General features: G+C 39.8%; 1 protein-coding gene across 19 annotated transcripts in view; it reads left to right on the top strand.

Moving 5' to 3' along the window:
* Positions 1-15,675, top strand: part of SORBS2 (sorbin and SH3 domain containing 2) — a 293,997-nt gene that overhangs the window by 125,212 nt on the left and 153,110 nt on the right. For 17 of the 19 annotated variants that reach the window (XM_075610127.1, XM_075610126.1, XM_075610132.1 and 14 more), the window contains 4 exons: positions 2,682-2,731; positions 6,867-6,959; positions 11,180-11,206; positions 13,930-13,985. In XM_075610127.1, the coding sequence (XP_075466242.1) occupies positions 2,722-2,731; positions 6,867-6,959; positions 11,180-11,206; positions 13,930-13,985 (186 nt within the window). In that variant the 5' untranslated portion in view covers positions 2,682-2,721. The remainder of the gene's footprint in view (positions 1-2,681; positions 2,732-6,866; positions 6,960-11,179; positions 11,207-13,929; positions 13,986-15,675) is intronic. The other 2 variants (XM_075610130.1, XM_075610138.1) reach the window with 1 other exon arrangement.

Consider the following 15,675-nt stretch of genomic DNA (forward strand, 5'->3'; position numbering starts at 1 on the left):
CCGCTAGTTACTGCACTAGGGTCACAAAAGTGTTCCTACAATCCCTTATGCAGGAGCATACACTTTATCAGCTACTTCACACAACTGCTTGTCAACAACACTAACTGACAGTGTTGTGCCCTTTATACCTCAGGGGGCAGGCGCATCTCTGATGTCACTATCCAGGGACTCGGAGCATACAGCCACTCCCTTCCATACACAGGGCACCTCACCAGGGTGTGAGGGAAAACCTCCATAACTACTGTTGGCAGGCCTGTACTTACCAGGGCTTACTGCCAACAGGGAAGATGTCTGCAGTCATTATTATGCATGGCTACATGTACATACATGTATAATAATACATATTACAAGTGTTAAGCAGCGATAAAATGCATTTACCACAGTGATATGTCAGCGTTATTTTTAATGGCTGCATATAAAATGAGTATGCAAATTAGCTAATCCCTTATTTATACCAATTGAATAAAACTCCAATTTCAGGCGCTATTAGCCTAGCAAACAAAATACTGAATATTTTTACCACCTATCTTGCCTATATACAGCATACAGTATAATGGCCACTATATGTATACAAGCAAGATAAGTCTAGGCAACCTAGAATAGGTGATACAAAAATACACAATATTACGATTGTAGACTATATTAATGACGTAATCTCTTAGTAGCCTAAGTGGCCAGATGCTCCTGTACAATGCAATGATAGCCTCAGGCATCAAAGGGGCAAAATTATTTTTGTGCCATAGGGGTTTAAACAAACACACAGATACCCAACAAGCTCTCAGAACCCCACCCCCCCCCCCCAAATTACCACAATATATATATATATATATATACATATACATATACATATATATATATACACATACATGTCAAAGGGAGTGCTACTGGGCGTGGCTAATTATATAACACAAGAAACAAAGATGTCCAGAGCAACATCCAATGTGACAAATACACACTGAAATAATACATACATCTCTTGAAAAAAGGGAGTGGTCCAGAAAATACTTTTCATGTAGCCGGTTTCGACAGGTTCAATGTCAGGACCATCCTTCCTCTAATTATAGAGGTAAATAAGGATTTTAATCAGTTAGTGCAATATTATGGTCATGCCTTGAAAGTGGCTCGCAGGCTTATACGCTTTGGCCAAAGGGTTAACCAAATTACTCTTTTTTCAAGAGATACTCTATATAGGTATTTCACTGTGTATTTTTGTCACATTGGATGTTGCTCTGGACTTCTTTGTTTCATGTCATAGGGGTTTCTAAGAAATATTATTACACAACCATATTTATTGCATTGCTAGTGTTGATTAATGCAAATTTCTATTGGTTGAAACTTCTTGGTATTATAAGCATTATTTAATACTGCGTTAACGCAATTTTTTATTTCTTTATTAATAGTTACCTGCTAGGTTAAGAAACCATTGACAACATAACTAGACATGGGCAAAATGACCGCCCAAGGCCACTAATCAGGCAAAATCTTCTCTTTTTAGGCGTAAAAAAAAAAGAATGGTGAAACGGTCAGCGTTCGTAAGCAATTCTCAAAACATTAAGTCAATGCGCATTGCAGTTTCACGTAATATGCCAATGTACAAGATTCTCTAGAATGGCTTTAATCCTGGGACTATAAATCGGGCACTCACACCATGTCTCGCTCACCGTCTGAAGATATTTTGCTGAAATCTTACTAATTTATTGACATTATTATCCCTTTGAGTTTTGGGGAAACACATCAGAAGGAATCAAATTGGCGGCTGGGGGGGAGGGGGGAAGAAGGGGGTCAACGCTAGAAATGTTACCACGCCATTTTGTATACAGGCATACTCCGATTTAAGGGCACTCACTTTAAGTACACTCGCGAGTAAGGACATATCGCCCAATAGGCAAACGGCAGCTCGCGCATGCGCCTGTCAGCACGTCCTGAACAGCAATACCGGCTCCCTACCTGCACCGAAGCTGTGCGCAAGCAGGGAGATTATAGAGCCTGTTACAAATGCATTATTTACGTATATGACGATTGCAGTACAGTACATGGATCAATACGTGGAAAAAAGGTAGCGCTTCATTTTAAGTATGTTTTCGCTTTACATACATGCTCCAGTCCCACTCCGTACGATAATATGGGGTATGCCTGTAGTTTCTCACATCTCTAGACACACACCCCCAGCATACTAAATAATTGCATTACTGAAATAGTTTTTCCAGAGACCAGCACAGAAAAGTCTGGGTACCAGCCTGGATCCCCCCTATATGGAAGCCACTAAGAAGTATAACATGTTTACCAATAGAATAGTTACTAATCTTCCCTGTTAACTTACTGTAACTACATGGAAAAATCACCTCAGCAGATTCTAGAGATGCTATTCATTTATTTAAAAATTAGCTACAACTATCCTGCAGACTTCCTGTCCTGAACGCTATTCCCTGCACAGTTTCCTTGTGTGTGAATAGCCTGTGACCCTGCAAAGTGCTACAGCAATAGGTAGGCACTGCTGGGATGCCTACAGTAAATCCAGAGTACCTTGTTTCTCTTGTTGCTTTACTACAGAACAAAATTACTCACTTTTTATATCTTTACTTTATTTGTTTGAACAAGCCACCCAGAGAGTTATTTTGACCTAGGAGTGTGTTTTACTGTGTGTACACAATTTGCACTAATGCAATATTTTGTTTCAACAGGAAAACTGAAGACATCCTCATTTAAACCTGCGGTGTCAAAATGAACACAGGTATGATGCTTTAGCATGTACAGTAGATGCAATTAGAATGACGGGATGAAGAGGCAAAAAAGCTTGTATGTAGCTGCTTCATGTTGGACGGATGTTTGTTTAGGGCTTGGCACTGCTCAGTAAATTTTTCCCTCATTGTAAGTGTTTCAGTTTCTCTTTAACTTTTGGTCCAAATCTACATAAGATTGCACAGTTTCCTAGTCAAACGCAAACCAAAAAAAGCCCCAACCTGCTATATGTTCATCAAGTAAACAAATATAGGTAAGAGAGGACCCCACAAGGAAGTCTACAAAAGCCCCTTCTTGCATCACTATGAGAGATCAGGAGGGCAGTAGATAATCTCTAAATGGTGATCTACACTAGCAATAGTAAGGAGAGAGAATGGGGGGGGGGGGGGATTTGGTGTGCTGCACAGAAACCTGAAAGTTTCCTACTTATCTACTTATCCTACCTCTAACTTTACTTTTGGAAGTTTCATAAAAAAAGGTGTTCAGCGATTTTCAAGATCAAAGTTTTGAAAAGTTTTGGAATTATTATAGCGGGAGACATCTGCTCGTGGTTTTGTGAAAAGAATAGCTGAAGAGAATGTTACTGAGTTCTCAGAAGGCTTGTAGCTTGTAGTAAATGTCATGGAACATGCAGTATGTCTCAATGTCAAAAAAAATTCTGTCTGTCTCTTAATGGGTAATCAACAGGTACAAATACAGCTATCATTGTGGCAATATTAACAATGTTTTATAAATTGCATTTTCTTTCATGTATTATTGTATACAGTATACACACAAATCAAATGTTGGTAAAAAAGATCAAAATGTGCATTTTTTTGTAACATCAATACTACTAATGCATAGAAACACTAATGCATACTACACATGCATAGAAAATATCATGTGATACATGAATGTAATGAATGGAATTTATTTAATAAAGCAACATATGTCTCTATAATATATCTTGTGACTAAAATATCATGACATCATTGTTAAAACAAAACCCAAAAAATTATCAGGAAATACAGTATTACTACTGTATTTGGTATTTTTAGAGCAAGTTTAATATTGTATACCTATAGGAAAACAAATTAAAATTCCCAAACATACAGTAAGCCAAATTGGACTTACAGGATAACTCTCCTCCAAAAAAACCTTTTAAATATTAAAGTACTGTAACCGCATGTGAGCGAGCATTGAGAATTAATAAACATAGCATTATTTCTGAAGAAAGGCAAGTAGTATTAAGCAACATGAGATGCGGAGTTAACACAACCATTATTAATTGTCCTAATGAACCAAAAACCAACCGTCATTTGCTAAATCATCAGTTAACAAAACTAGTAATACTAAATATGGTTTCCCAACATACCCAGTGCATTCAAAATATTCCACTGTATTGGCTGTCAATTTAATTTATATGCAAGGTAAATATAGCACTTATTGATTATGGATTCATTATGTTTAGGCTCTTTTGTCTCACATGGAATCAAGGAAATGATAGGTCCTAGCAAACCAATGCAATGTCACTTATGCAGATATTTACGTGGCTAAGATAATTAGACAGAACAGGCCCGCACTCCTCCCTGAATGGTATCCAAAATCTCTCCGAATATCCACTCTGTAAAGACTTGGCCTAAACCCCATTAGGATGGTAAGTTACCACCTAGACCTACCAACTGGTTGAGGTTACTCCCAGGGTCTTGGTCTCCCACTGCAATCTCTGTATCTGTAGCTCCAAACCAACACTGTGGAGAGAACAAAAAGGGGTAGTGCACTGGCACACCTCCCCCTCAGACAGAATTAGATTAGTATAAGCATTGAGATGGAAGAATACAGTACTCACAAAACATACCAACATTCTGCAAATGTGCCGCGGAAACCTCATTCTTAGGCCTCGGACATGGTGACAACGAGCGCTGAGCAGCGCTGACGCTCATGCAGGAGCTTTTTTGTGTTCCTGCATGAGCGTCAGCGAGCGCACTTGTGTGCCGGGTGGGAGGCGGGCGGCGAGGCAGGGCTAGCGCGGCACGTCACGGACTGCCATTGGCCTTTGGCGGTCACGTAACCGGCTCCCCGCTTCCCTCAGCGGGAAAATTTTAATTTTGGTGTTGGCTGCAATTCCACACGCCTCCGCAAGCGCCATCTTAAGCCGCTCATTAGGAAAGATGGGGGTCCTCAGTGCGGCTCAGCGCGGGTGAGCGCTGTCTTTTTCACCATGTCCTAAGCCTTACTGTGCCGGAGTCTGGGAGGAACTTCCCATGTAATGGTTCACGTGATCCTAGTTACCCTGCTCTACATCCATGTTTTTTTTTTTTAACCAGCATAAATAATGCTGGTATATCTAACTGGGTGCTATGGCTGGAGTTTGCATGCTCACTGCACTGCGGCTTCCCTCATGTTGCAACATTTTCATAATATAGCACACAGGAGTAGAGAAAAGAAACACACGCCTGTTAATGGCCACTGTGAATAAGTGTAATTCATATGGGATAAAATGCTACGTACTGTAAAATGATAGGACCCCATGCGTTCAGCTGACCAGCTAGAATTGCTCCTCTTCTCGCACAATGCTGGCTATTTCCACAGAAGTTTTTAGCAGCTATAATGCACTACAATAAAGCCTAATAAATTCTCACTTTATCCTGGTCCCAAGCCCATACAAGCTACACATCTACATGTTCTTATCAGCTACATGTATAAACAGTAGAAATAGGTGTAGTGGTATTAGATATCTTTGTGCATCTAACATTGTACATTCATTTGGGGCTGGCATATTAAGTAATCCCCATTTCCTGAAATGACTCCTTAAATCAGCCATTACAATATATCAACTTAAAAACTTAAAATGAAGGGGAGAGGCATTCAAATTACATTCTGGCATCAGCACCCAGCCTGCCATTTTTCAAGAAATTGCCTTCATTTGCTTAAATCATCAACACCTCTCCATTGACATGGAAATACAGAAATATTTGTGAAAAAACATTTCTAAGCATGACATTTAAATGAGCAGTCGTATCCTGCTCCTTTACCTTTAAGAGTACAACCTTGTAACAACATGACAAATTGGAAGTGGATTGTAGCAGCAGAAAAAGGGGATGATCTGTAGAAGCTGCAATCTGAGCCATGCAGTCTGAACTCTCTGCCTGTGTTTATCTGCAAATCACATCAGAGTGCTCCTACTATATAACCAATGAGATATCCAATAGGCCCCCTATAAATGCCTTCAGCTTTTTAAACTGCTGAAGATCCCTTAGATGCAATTGCTGCATGAATAATCCTGCCAGTTAGAACTTTAATTAACCCCAGGTACCTCACTGCTTGGGGACTGAAACCAGAGGTGCCATTTACAATAGTATTAACACATATAGGTGTATATCTATACATATACATATATATATATATAGCCATAATATTGGATCTCCATCACCCCCAACAACCATTTTTGCCCTTTAGCCCTGGCACACTGCCCTTACCAAGCTAGCCCCTGGAGCCCTGCATTGCTCACCAACCAGCCCATGGTAAGTAAGCTGCTCTTGTTTTCTCCTGGGTGTGGGAAAAGAGGGAGAAATATTCAGAGATGTCCACATTTTTCTCTCCTCTGACTGATTGAAATGAGCCATCAGCTCCACTGTCAGTTTCAACACTGCCAACCAACTCTGTGAGCCATACGTTCCCCTCAACCTTCATGGATGTGTGGATGAAGGGAAAGAGGTAGACACAAGGCAAAATGCCTCTTAAATAAACTGACCAATCCCCCCACCATCACTCTCTTATCACCACCTCCATGCCCTCCCCCAGCCCAAAGGTCATGTCACCCATCCCCTACTGGTCAGCGTTTGCTTTATCTTTTCAAGGCTATTTCTAACACACTAGTTAATAGTGGGAGTGGGGCAACAAACACCGCTCTCCACAGGAGTGCCCCCCATAGATTGTGTGCGTATTACAGAACAAATGTGCTAAGTAACTAAAGCATGTACACATGTTTGTGTAGCCACAGGATTGTCTACCTGCATTTGCTGATTTCTTTGCATTCACACGTTTGTTTTGCATAGCTGGTTCTTGCACATGGTATCAATGCTTTGCTTCTGCATGTGCTTGCTCTGTCCTTTGGTTTGCATCAATATCATTTTGTGTGCTTCCAGATAGCGGTGGATGTGCTCGCAAACGTGCTGCAATGTCTGTCACACTAACAGCTGTGAAGAGAGTTCAAAGTTCTCCAAACCTATTGGCTTCAGGTATAACCCAACTAACCAACAAGTGCAGTGCATCATTTATAACCTGTTACAGCTCGGACCAAGAGTGACTACCACTTAAATGTTACATCTGCAATATTTAGAGGCGGCAGTGCAATTAATCTGTCCCCCCGATCACCAAGAATTTTACCATGGATGATTTCTCTTCCAGAGAGTGTTGCTTGTGTTGTGTACTTATCCAGCAGAAAAGAGGTTAATAATATCTTTAGCACCAGACATGGGGGCTGGAACTAGGAGTGAGGGCGGGGGCTGCAGCCCCCACCCTGGATTTATATATTTACTCCTTTTGGTAATGTAAGTACTGATTTTGTATGTACAGCACCCTACCCAAAACATTGTTCCTGCACTCCTGGCGAGATCTGGCATTATGACTCAAATAATTAGGACAGATAAAGGTAATTGGTCTGGTACAATGTAGCATCATGTGATCAGCAATTCAAATGCCCCCCCCCCCCCCCCCCCCCCGATGCCTGATGACATCACAGAGCTTCATTCTGGCAAAGACATTTCAGTCAGAACAAATCACAGCAGCTGAAAATGGAAACTAAAGCAAGAGATTACTTTAAAAACTGAGGCTTATGTTTTATGGCAAATGCATTTAAATGCTGAGGCAAAGTGTGTCACTTTCATTTTGCATCTCTTTGTGTCAGTCTTTGCTCCATGTTTCTCACTGTGGGTGTCATCTTGTAATTTGGTGAGTGTCAATAGGAGGAGTTAGGGAGGAGTCACGTGACCCACTGATTATAACGATGTATCAAATTCACTTTTTTGTCTTGCATTTGCGCGAAACAAATCTGCCAAATCTGAAGGGATGTCAACTTTTTGACATTTGTGTAATATGCAGGAAACACTTTCTTACATTTGATTGCCTACCTGACTGATTGCAATTAAGATTAAAACAGAATGTGTATTTGTGATCTTTTTATTAGTATTAGTAAATATCAAATATTATTCATGTTGGTTCCTTTACCATCAGAAATATTGTAGAAGTGCTACAACTCTGGCCCACAATTAGGAATAGCACAAAATAAAAGCGCAAATATACAGAGGTTTTGGGGTGTTTCAGGCATGGATACTGTTTGCAGTTGTTACTGTACATACAAAAGACATCTCACCAATAGCCGTTAAAGCACATTCTGATGTTGGTTACTCTTTCGTGGGTGCCGTTTAATATGTTCCAAATTACAATAAGGTACGCTTTTTTGGAATATATTAACACAGAAGATTGACAACCTGAGAAAACAATGTTTGCACGCTGGCGAGGCTTCATACAAACAGATGTTTTTGGATGCCTCATGGATGAGCGTTTGTGGCACGTGCAGAGCTGCTGTAGGTTGGCACAAATTATTGTATGCTTGAAAGCCAATGCCTAAAAATATAAAAAGGCTTTTTTTTCTTATTGGAAACCATTGAATAGCTCTAGCAGTAAATCAGCAGAATGAATCACCACCTCTCTCATATAACATAATTGCATTATTATTTTATTTTTATTTTTCAAATGTCAAAAGTGAGTCATTGAATGAAGAAAAATTGTTGCTGCAAAACTATTGGTTTTAAACTTTTCACTTGTCAAATCAAATGCAATTACCAGGCACTTAAGGGCTAGTAATGAAATGCATACAGTACATAGAAGTTGTATGTTAGACACTGTAACTTGTATTGTTTAAATGATCATGTATAGCTCAAAGCATTTAAATCGGTTATTCATTCAGAAGGATACATGCAATTGACCAACATTATGTGAAAATTATTTTTCAAAATATATATTTAGCTCTGATCGTATGTGTGTGTATATATATATGCAGTGGTCGACAAATCACCAAAACATCTACTCGCCACACAAAAAAATCTACTCGCCACCTTGCACCAAACGTGTGCTGCTTGGGCCAATAGGAGCTCGCCACGATGTTAAATCCACTCGCCCGGGGCGAGCAAATGTATAGGTTTGTCGAACACTGTATATATGTATATATATATATATATATATATATATATATATATATATATATATATACACACACACACACACACACACACACGTATATATGCAATGTTCGACAAACCTATACATTTGCATGCCCCGGGCGAGTGGATTTAACATCGTGGCGAGCTCCTATTGGCCCAAGCAGCACACGTTTGGTACTAGGTGGCGAGTAGATTTTTTTGTTCGGCGAGTAGATTTTTTGGTGTAGGTTTACTGGCTATGCATCTTAACCCAGGCTGTGCTGAAAAGCTGTGCAGCAAGCATAAGCTTATAGGGTTCCATGTCAAAATGGATTTGAAGCAAAAGGTGGCATTGTGTGCTCATTTGCATGTCATTTCCCATAATCCCTTGCTGCAGTGGAAGTGCTGTGTGCTGGGTGATAATGGTGAAAGGCGGGGTTGCAGACCTGTCTAAGACATGCAAATGAGCACACAGTAATATTTCAATTTGCTATATGCTTTACTGTGGAGGGTCACTTTTTTTACCCACCATAACTTAACTAATGTGTGGTGGATATATAGATATAGATAGATATTGAACGATTCCTGCGCTCCTACCAATTGGGCTAAAATAAAATAATAATCTCATGAAAAGGGGTATTTTGTTAAACCCTTTGACCAAAGCATTTGTAAGCCTGCATGTCAAGTCAAGGCATACCCGTTAATGCAGGTATCTACACTAATTATATATATATATATATATATATATGTGTATATGTATATATGTGTGTCCCATGGACTGGTGAAAAAAGTGTGAAAGCCCTGAAGGGGTTAAATAAAGCATGAGTTTATGTGAGTAGTGCAATTAAAATCTGGCTAAAGCCAGTATCATAGTTACCTTACTGTAGAAGTAAACTGTGGGTGCACAATTTCCCTGGTGTGAATATAATAAAAATTACACATACAGTATATTTCTCTCTGTCAGCCTTACACATTCACGTACCATTCAATGGAGGGTGATGTCCAGACTGACACTGGGGTGTAATATACCTGCACTAATTGGAAAATTGGTAGGGGCTCAGTAACTGCTATGTAAAGCAGATGAGCCAATAAACCTACCCCCTATGACGTTTCAGAGATACTATATTTAAAATGCCCCTTGGGAGTATGCAGCAAGGAAAAGGATTGCCTAATATTTGTGAGAAACTGTACATAATACTGCGCTCCTCCCTATAGTAGTTTGCTGCAGGTAAAAAGATAGGCCTTACATTTTTTCTATATGCAAGGCCTATCTTTTTACCTGCAGCAAACTACTATAGGGAGGAGCGCGGTATTATGTACAGTTTCTCATAGATAGCTATTGCCCTTAATACCAGTAGTATAGACTGGGACATTTGGTGACAACAATCCCACCGCGACCAACTCCCCTCTGGCGTTTAGCTACATGGGACCCTCTACTTCAACTGCTCCACCACTGGAACCTCCACCACCGGCTGCTTCTACAAGACGGTACATTTTAGGGTACAAGGTTAACTTTATGGGTTTTAGTGGTCAGGGTAAGGGGTTAACTTTAGGGGTTTTAGTAGTTGGGACGGGTTAACTTTAGGGGTTTTAGTGGTTAGGGTAGGACATAACTTTAGGGGTTTTAATAGTTAGGATAGGCTTAACTTTAGGTATTTTAGTGGTTAGGGTAAGGGGTTAACTTTAGGGGTTCTAGGCGTTAATGTGAGAGGGTTAACTGTAGGGGTTTAGTGGTTAGGGTAAGGAATTAACTGTAGGGGTTTAGTGGTTAGAGTAAGAGGGTTAACTGTAGGGGCTTAGTGGTTGGGGTATGGGCTTATGGTAAAGGGTTTTAGAGTAAGAAGTTAAGGTTTCTAGGGTAGCAGGTATTGTTAAGATTAGGGGGTCTTAATATAAGGACTACGGTTAGTAACTTGCCTTAGTGGCGAAGCGGGCGGCGGCTGAGTGTCCCGGTGATGAGGTGAGTATCGGCTAAACGCCGGCGGTCATTTGGTCGCGGTGAAATGGCTCGACCAAATGTCCTAGACCGGTATAGAAAACATTACTTTTAAAACAAATTAACAATAATAATGCAATTAAAGCGACCTGTCTTTAGGAAGAAGAACGAAAGAAGGTAGTAGGTAATTTCTTACACTCCCATTAGGAATAAGCCTAGGGATCTGCATTTTAAATGTCTATCTTTAACACTTGTGACTTTCATTATAACACATTATTTCAATTATTTTCTGCACACATTAATTGCAATGTTTCTTTTTTAGGGCATGACTTTCATTCATCTGACTCAGGTATTTATATAGTTACATAGTAGAAGAAGTTGAAAAAAGACATACTGTATATGTCCATCGAGTTGTATTCACATTCTTATGATGGTATATCATACAAGTTCTAGTAGTTTCTGTTTGTGTGCACTATTATACTGTGATACCTGGAGATACTCGAACATTATTCATGCATATTGTTATACGTTACATGTCTGGACCACAATAGTCATTTCTTCAGTGATCACGTCTCCTCCCTTCATATTCTTTGAAGCGAGGTAATTGGTCTAGGAAACTCATGTGCAGTACACCAAGACTTATAAAGAAACGTCATGTTCTTCAACCGTTACCAAGTTACCACAAATAAATCTTTTCATATTTTTGTTATGCTTAAAAAGAGCTTTGCCTTCACAAAAATAATGATATGTTACTTTCCCCGAGGTTTGAAGCTTGGGGTTCTCGGAGCTGAACTGGGGTAATTTCAGCTGCAGGAACCCCCTGCTCCCCCGAGATACTCACATCGGAAGGTGATGCCGGTATCTCGCTTCTGTTTTAAAGTCACGCGGGCCAATAGGGAGCCGCAAAGGATGACATCGTGGCTTCCTATTGGCACCCGGGATGCTGGGACCTTTTAACAGGTATAAACTGTGCCCAGCTGGGCCTGCTAATGGCTTCACCTTCCGATGTAAATATCGCGGTTAGCAGGGGGTTCCTGGAGGTGAAATCAATGTGGTTCAGATCTGGAGACGCACTGCTTCAAACATAGTTAAAAAAACAAAAAAACACAAGGTATAGCCACTTTGATATTTTAATGACAATATTGAAGATGCATGCGGTATTTTGCTTTAGTGACCTTCACGGTAATAACTAAATTCTAGTTTTATGATTTAAATAATAATGGACTGCTCTGTGAATGCAGTGTGCATGCTTCAATGAGCGCAGGAAAAGATTCGGCAGCATAAGAGATAGGGTGATGTATGAAGAGAGTTTATTAATAACATGCAGCATTTCTGTTTATCACAGGCTACTCTTTTAGAACAGCCCCCTATTCCATATGAGCCATTATCTGAGCCTTCCAGAAACGTTGTAACTTTAATACCCAAATGCACAATGCTCTGTTAAGTCACTTAGGCCCAGATACAGGATAGGGCCTTAGACTGTTAAGAAGTTAGTTCGGTCTGTTACATAAGTTAGGTCACAGGGGGGGGGGGCATAAACTGGGGGGGCACAACAGTTTCCAGGTCGTGGGGGGCTCAGCGTTACAGATGTCTAGCGCTCTTCCCCAAGGCATTTAGATTAAATGCCGGGGCACCACGCGAGGCCTCTAGCTTCGCTTACCTTGGATTCCAGCGACGCGTCATCAAATTACGCTGCGGGGTCACGTTACCAGGGCATCGTGATGTCACAAGACCCTGTGGTGTCATTTGATGCTGGAGCCAAGGTAAGGGGGGTGCGAGCAGGGGGGGCAGCATGCAGGGGGCATAGGAGTAAACGTTTGCGTACCCCTGAGTTAGGTCATACCTAAATTTGCTGTTACTCTAATTCAGGCCTGGAAATAGGGCGTTTGGATGGGTATAACACCACAGTTAGGTATTGGCTTAACCAAAATAGCGTTATTTCCAGCGTTCTTTCCCTCTCCTCTTTTTGTCCACCTCAGCTAAAGGTCTTTTTCAGGGTCTGGATTGGAGTAATGCTAACACATACTTACCATCACGTTACTGAAAGATTATACAACATTATGCTGACATGAAAGTAATCCTATGATAGTAATAAGATGTAGAATGGACGTTGTTTTTGCATAAAATTAGCTCTGACAATACCATCTAAACTCAGGGAATATAACGGCCATTCTTCTTTTAGGTAACGCCACATTATGAGCCCTTATTTAACTGAGCTTTTTAGCCCTGTATTGATGCCAACTAATTCCTAGTACCACATCTCTTTCTTTTACTCCACACAGATGCCTCCAAACCTTGAAAAATGTGCATAAGATAAGTTGACATAGTGATGTCAAGAGGCACACTTTTTAAATGCATATAGTAGTTTAAAGCTGCAGTTCAAGCAATATCCCACATGTGTGTTTTTTTTAAATCAGTCATCAGTACTATGAGAAAATACTTGTAGCATTTTTTTAAAACAATTTTTAAAGACATTTTTAATGTATTCTAAGGTAACCAGCATTTTTGTTTCTATAGCAACCATTTACAAAGTCACATCCCCTTCCTCTTCTGACACAGGCTCTGGCACACCCCTTTTGCCCTCTTCTCCTTGGAACATTGCATCTTGGGTAATCTTCTGCAGCCCTAACAGTGATTTTAAGAGAACCCCTGATCCTAATCTTCAGCGATCGATTACAGGACAACGGATCGATCGGCAACCTAGCTAATCACTTGTCAGTGTGCAGATTGTATTGATGCACATATTGAATGGAATTTTTTTTTATTAAACGGCAGATTGAACTGCAGCTTTAAGGGGTGTTTTTGGCCAAAATTCCCCATTGAAGTCAATAGAGAATCTCATCCGAAAAACAGCCCAATTGGCCATTTTTTACAGATATAGAAAAATCCCCCAAGAGACAATTCAAGATGTTGAGTGGCAGAGAGCTGCATTGTACAGTGTTCCATGCTGTAATAGAATAACCACACTGTAAACATGCTCTGATTTGAATGACTCTCTAGATATCTGGAGATCTTATAATGATTCCCCCAAAGATGGTCTGAATGGTGATGCAGGTGGTTCCTCTCTTGCAGCAAAAGGTTTTAGAAGTGTCCGGCCAAACCTACAAGAAAGGAAATCGCCAACTCAGGTAAATATAGAGACATTTATGTGCTGTTTACCTGTAATGTAATCAATCAGGACGATAAAGACGTCTTATTCTCTAAGGGTAACATGATATTGAGATGGAGTCATGATTTCATTGTTAAGAACTTGCCATACCATTCAGGCTGCCATGATACCCGGAGAAATGCACGTGGTTCATGTACAGTATGTATGTTACCATATTTGGTGCGCAAGCAAAGAGAGATGACATTCTGTGACATAGAAGAGATTAATCGTGCAAGCTTTTTACAACTATCGTTAATTATTTGTGTGTGGGACCTGCTAAGCAAATTGTTTGTTTCATGTATTCATTCATTTATTGGAAGTTTAGCCAGCCGCATGCTGTGAGCTTTGAATGGATCATTCCTCTTTTTTCCTTACAGTATTGCCTGACATCGTACGTACGTATGTATGTATGTATGTATGTATGTATATCTTTATTTGTATAGTGCCACCCAGGTACACAGCGCTTTACAATATGCGTGACATAATAGTATTACACAATGGGAATAAGCACTGCAGACAAAACAATGGGGAAAGGAGTACATCTTGATTGGCAGAAAGAATGAATCATTGGAGTTGTAATTAACCCCTTTGCTGCCAGAGGGGCCAGCAGTGTGTTGCCCTTCTGTCAGAGAAAGGGTTAAGTGAAAAGACCAATGTGATCGGCCGAAAACTCGCATTCAAATCGATGGGAGAACCGTGATCATCCGCTTTGGATATTGTACAATGAACCCCTACGCAATGCAACATCATCGCTATGATTCATAATGTTTGCTTCTTCATTTAATATTTATAGCATATAATATTATAGTATATATTTCTATATATTATAGATATATTTCTAGCATATAATATTTATAGTGTATATATTTATAGCATATAATATTTATAGTGTATATATTTATAGCATATAATATTTATAGTTTATATATTTATTGCATATAATATTTATAGTGTATATATTTATAGCATATATTATAATATATTATAGCATATAATATTATAGTATATAATTACAGCATATAATATTTAAAGTAGGGGGGAAAAAACAAGCGCAAAAAATACTGTGAGCGAGAAAAGGATACTTATAGTTCCAATGTTAACAGTAGATATAAATTCCCTTGATGGCTGCCGCACCAGATAGCAAGTGGGTTCCTTCTAAACCACTTGAATAGCTGAAGGGGAGGATTCCAATGCTCACAGTCTCATCAGAATTGGAAATATATAAAGAGAAGAAAAAAACACAATTGTGTGATATTGTATGAAACAATAAGAACAAAGAAAGTATTGCACTCACATTTTGTGAAATCAATCGGGCATTTCGGTTACTAAGTTTAACCACACTGGTGTTGCAGACTCTCCGTTATCAGGACACCTCCGATGATATACACCGTCTCCAGCAGCAGGACTCGCAGTGTCGGACAGGCTCACCGGTAGCAGGATATTCTCAATAGAACAGATGAAACACAAATAGTGTGATACTGTGTATATATAAGTATTAGATGAATACTACACGAAATATACACTCACATTTTGTGTTCTAAACATTGGCTTTTGGTTGTTAAAGTGACCAACTTCGAAGGGTGGTTCTGGAGTCACAGGATACCTCCAGTACAGAAAGGGAAAAGGACGCAGGAAAAAGGAAATTAATCTTTATAAGATAAAAACAAAAG

The sequence above is a fragment of the Ascaphus truei genome, chromosome 1 (genome assembly GCF_040206685.1).
Source record: "Ascaphus truei isolate aAscTru1 chromosome 1, aAscTru1.hap1, whole genome shotgun sequence".
Taxonomy (NCBI): Eukaryota; Metazoa; Chordata; class Amphibia; order Anura; family Ascaphidae; genus Ascaphus; species Ascaphus truei.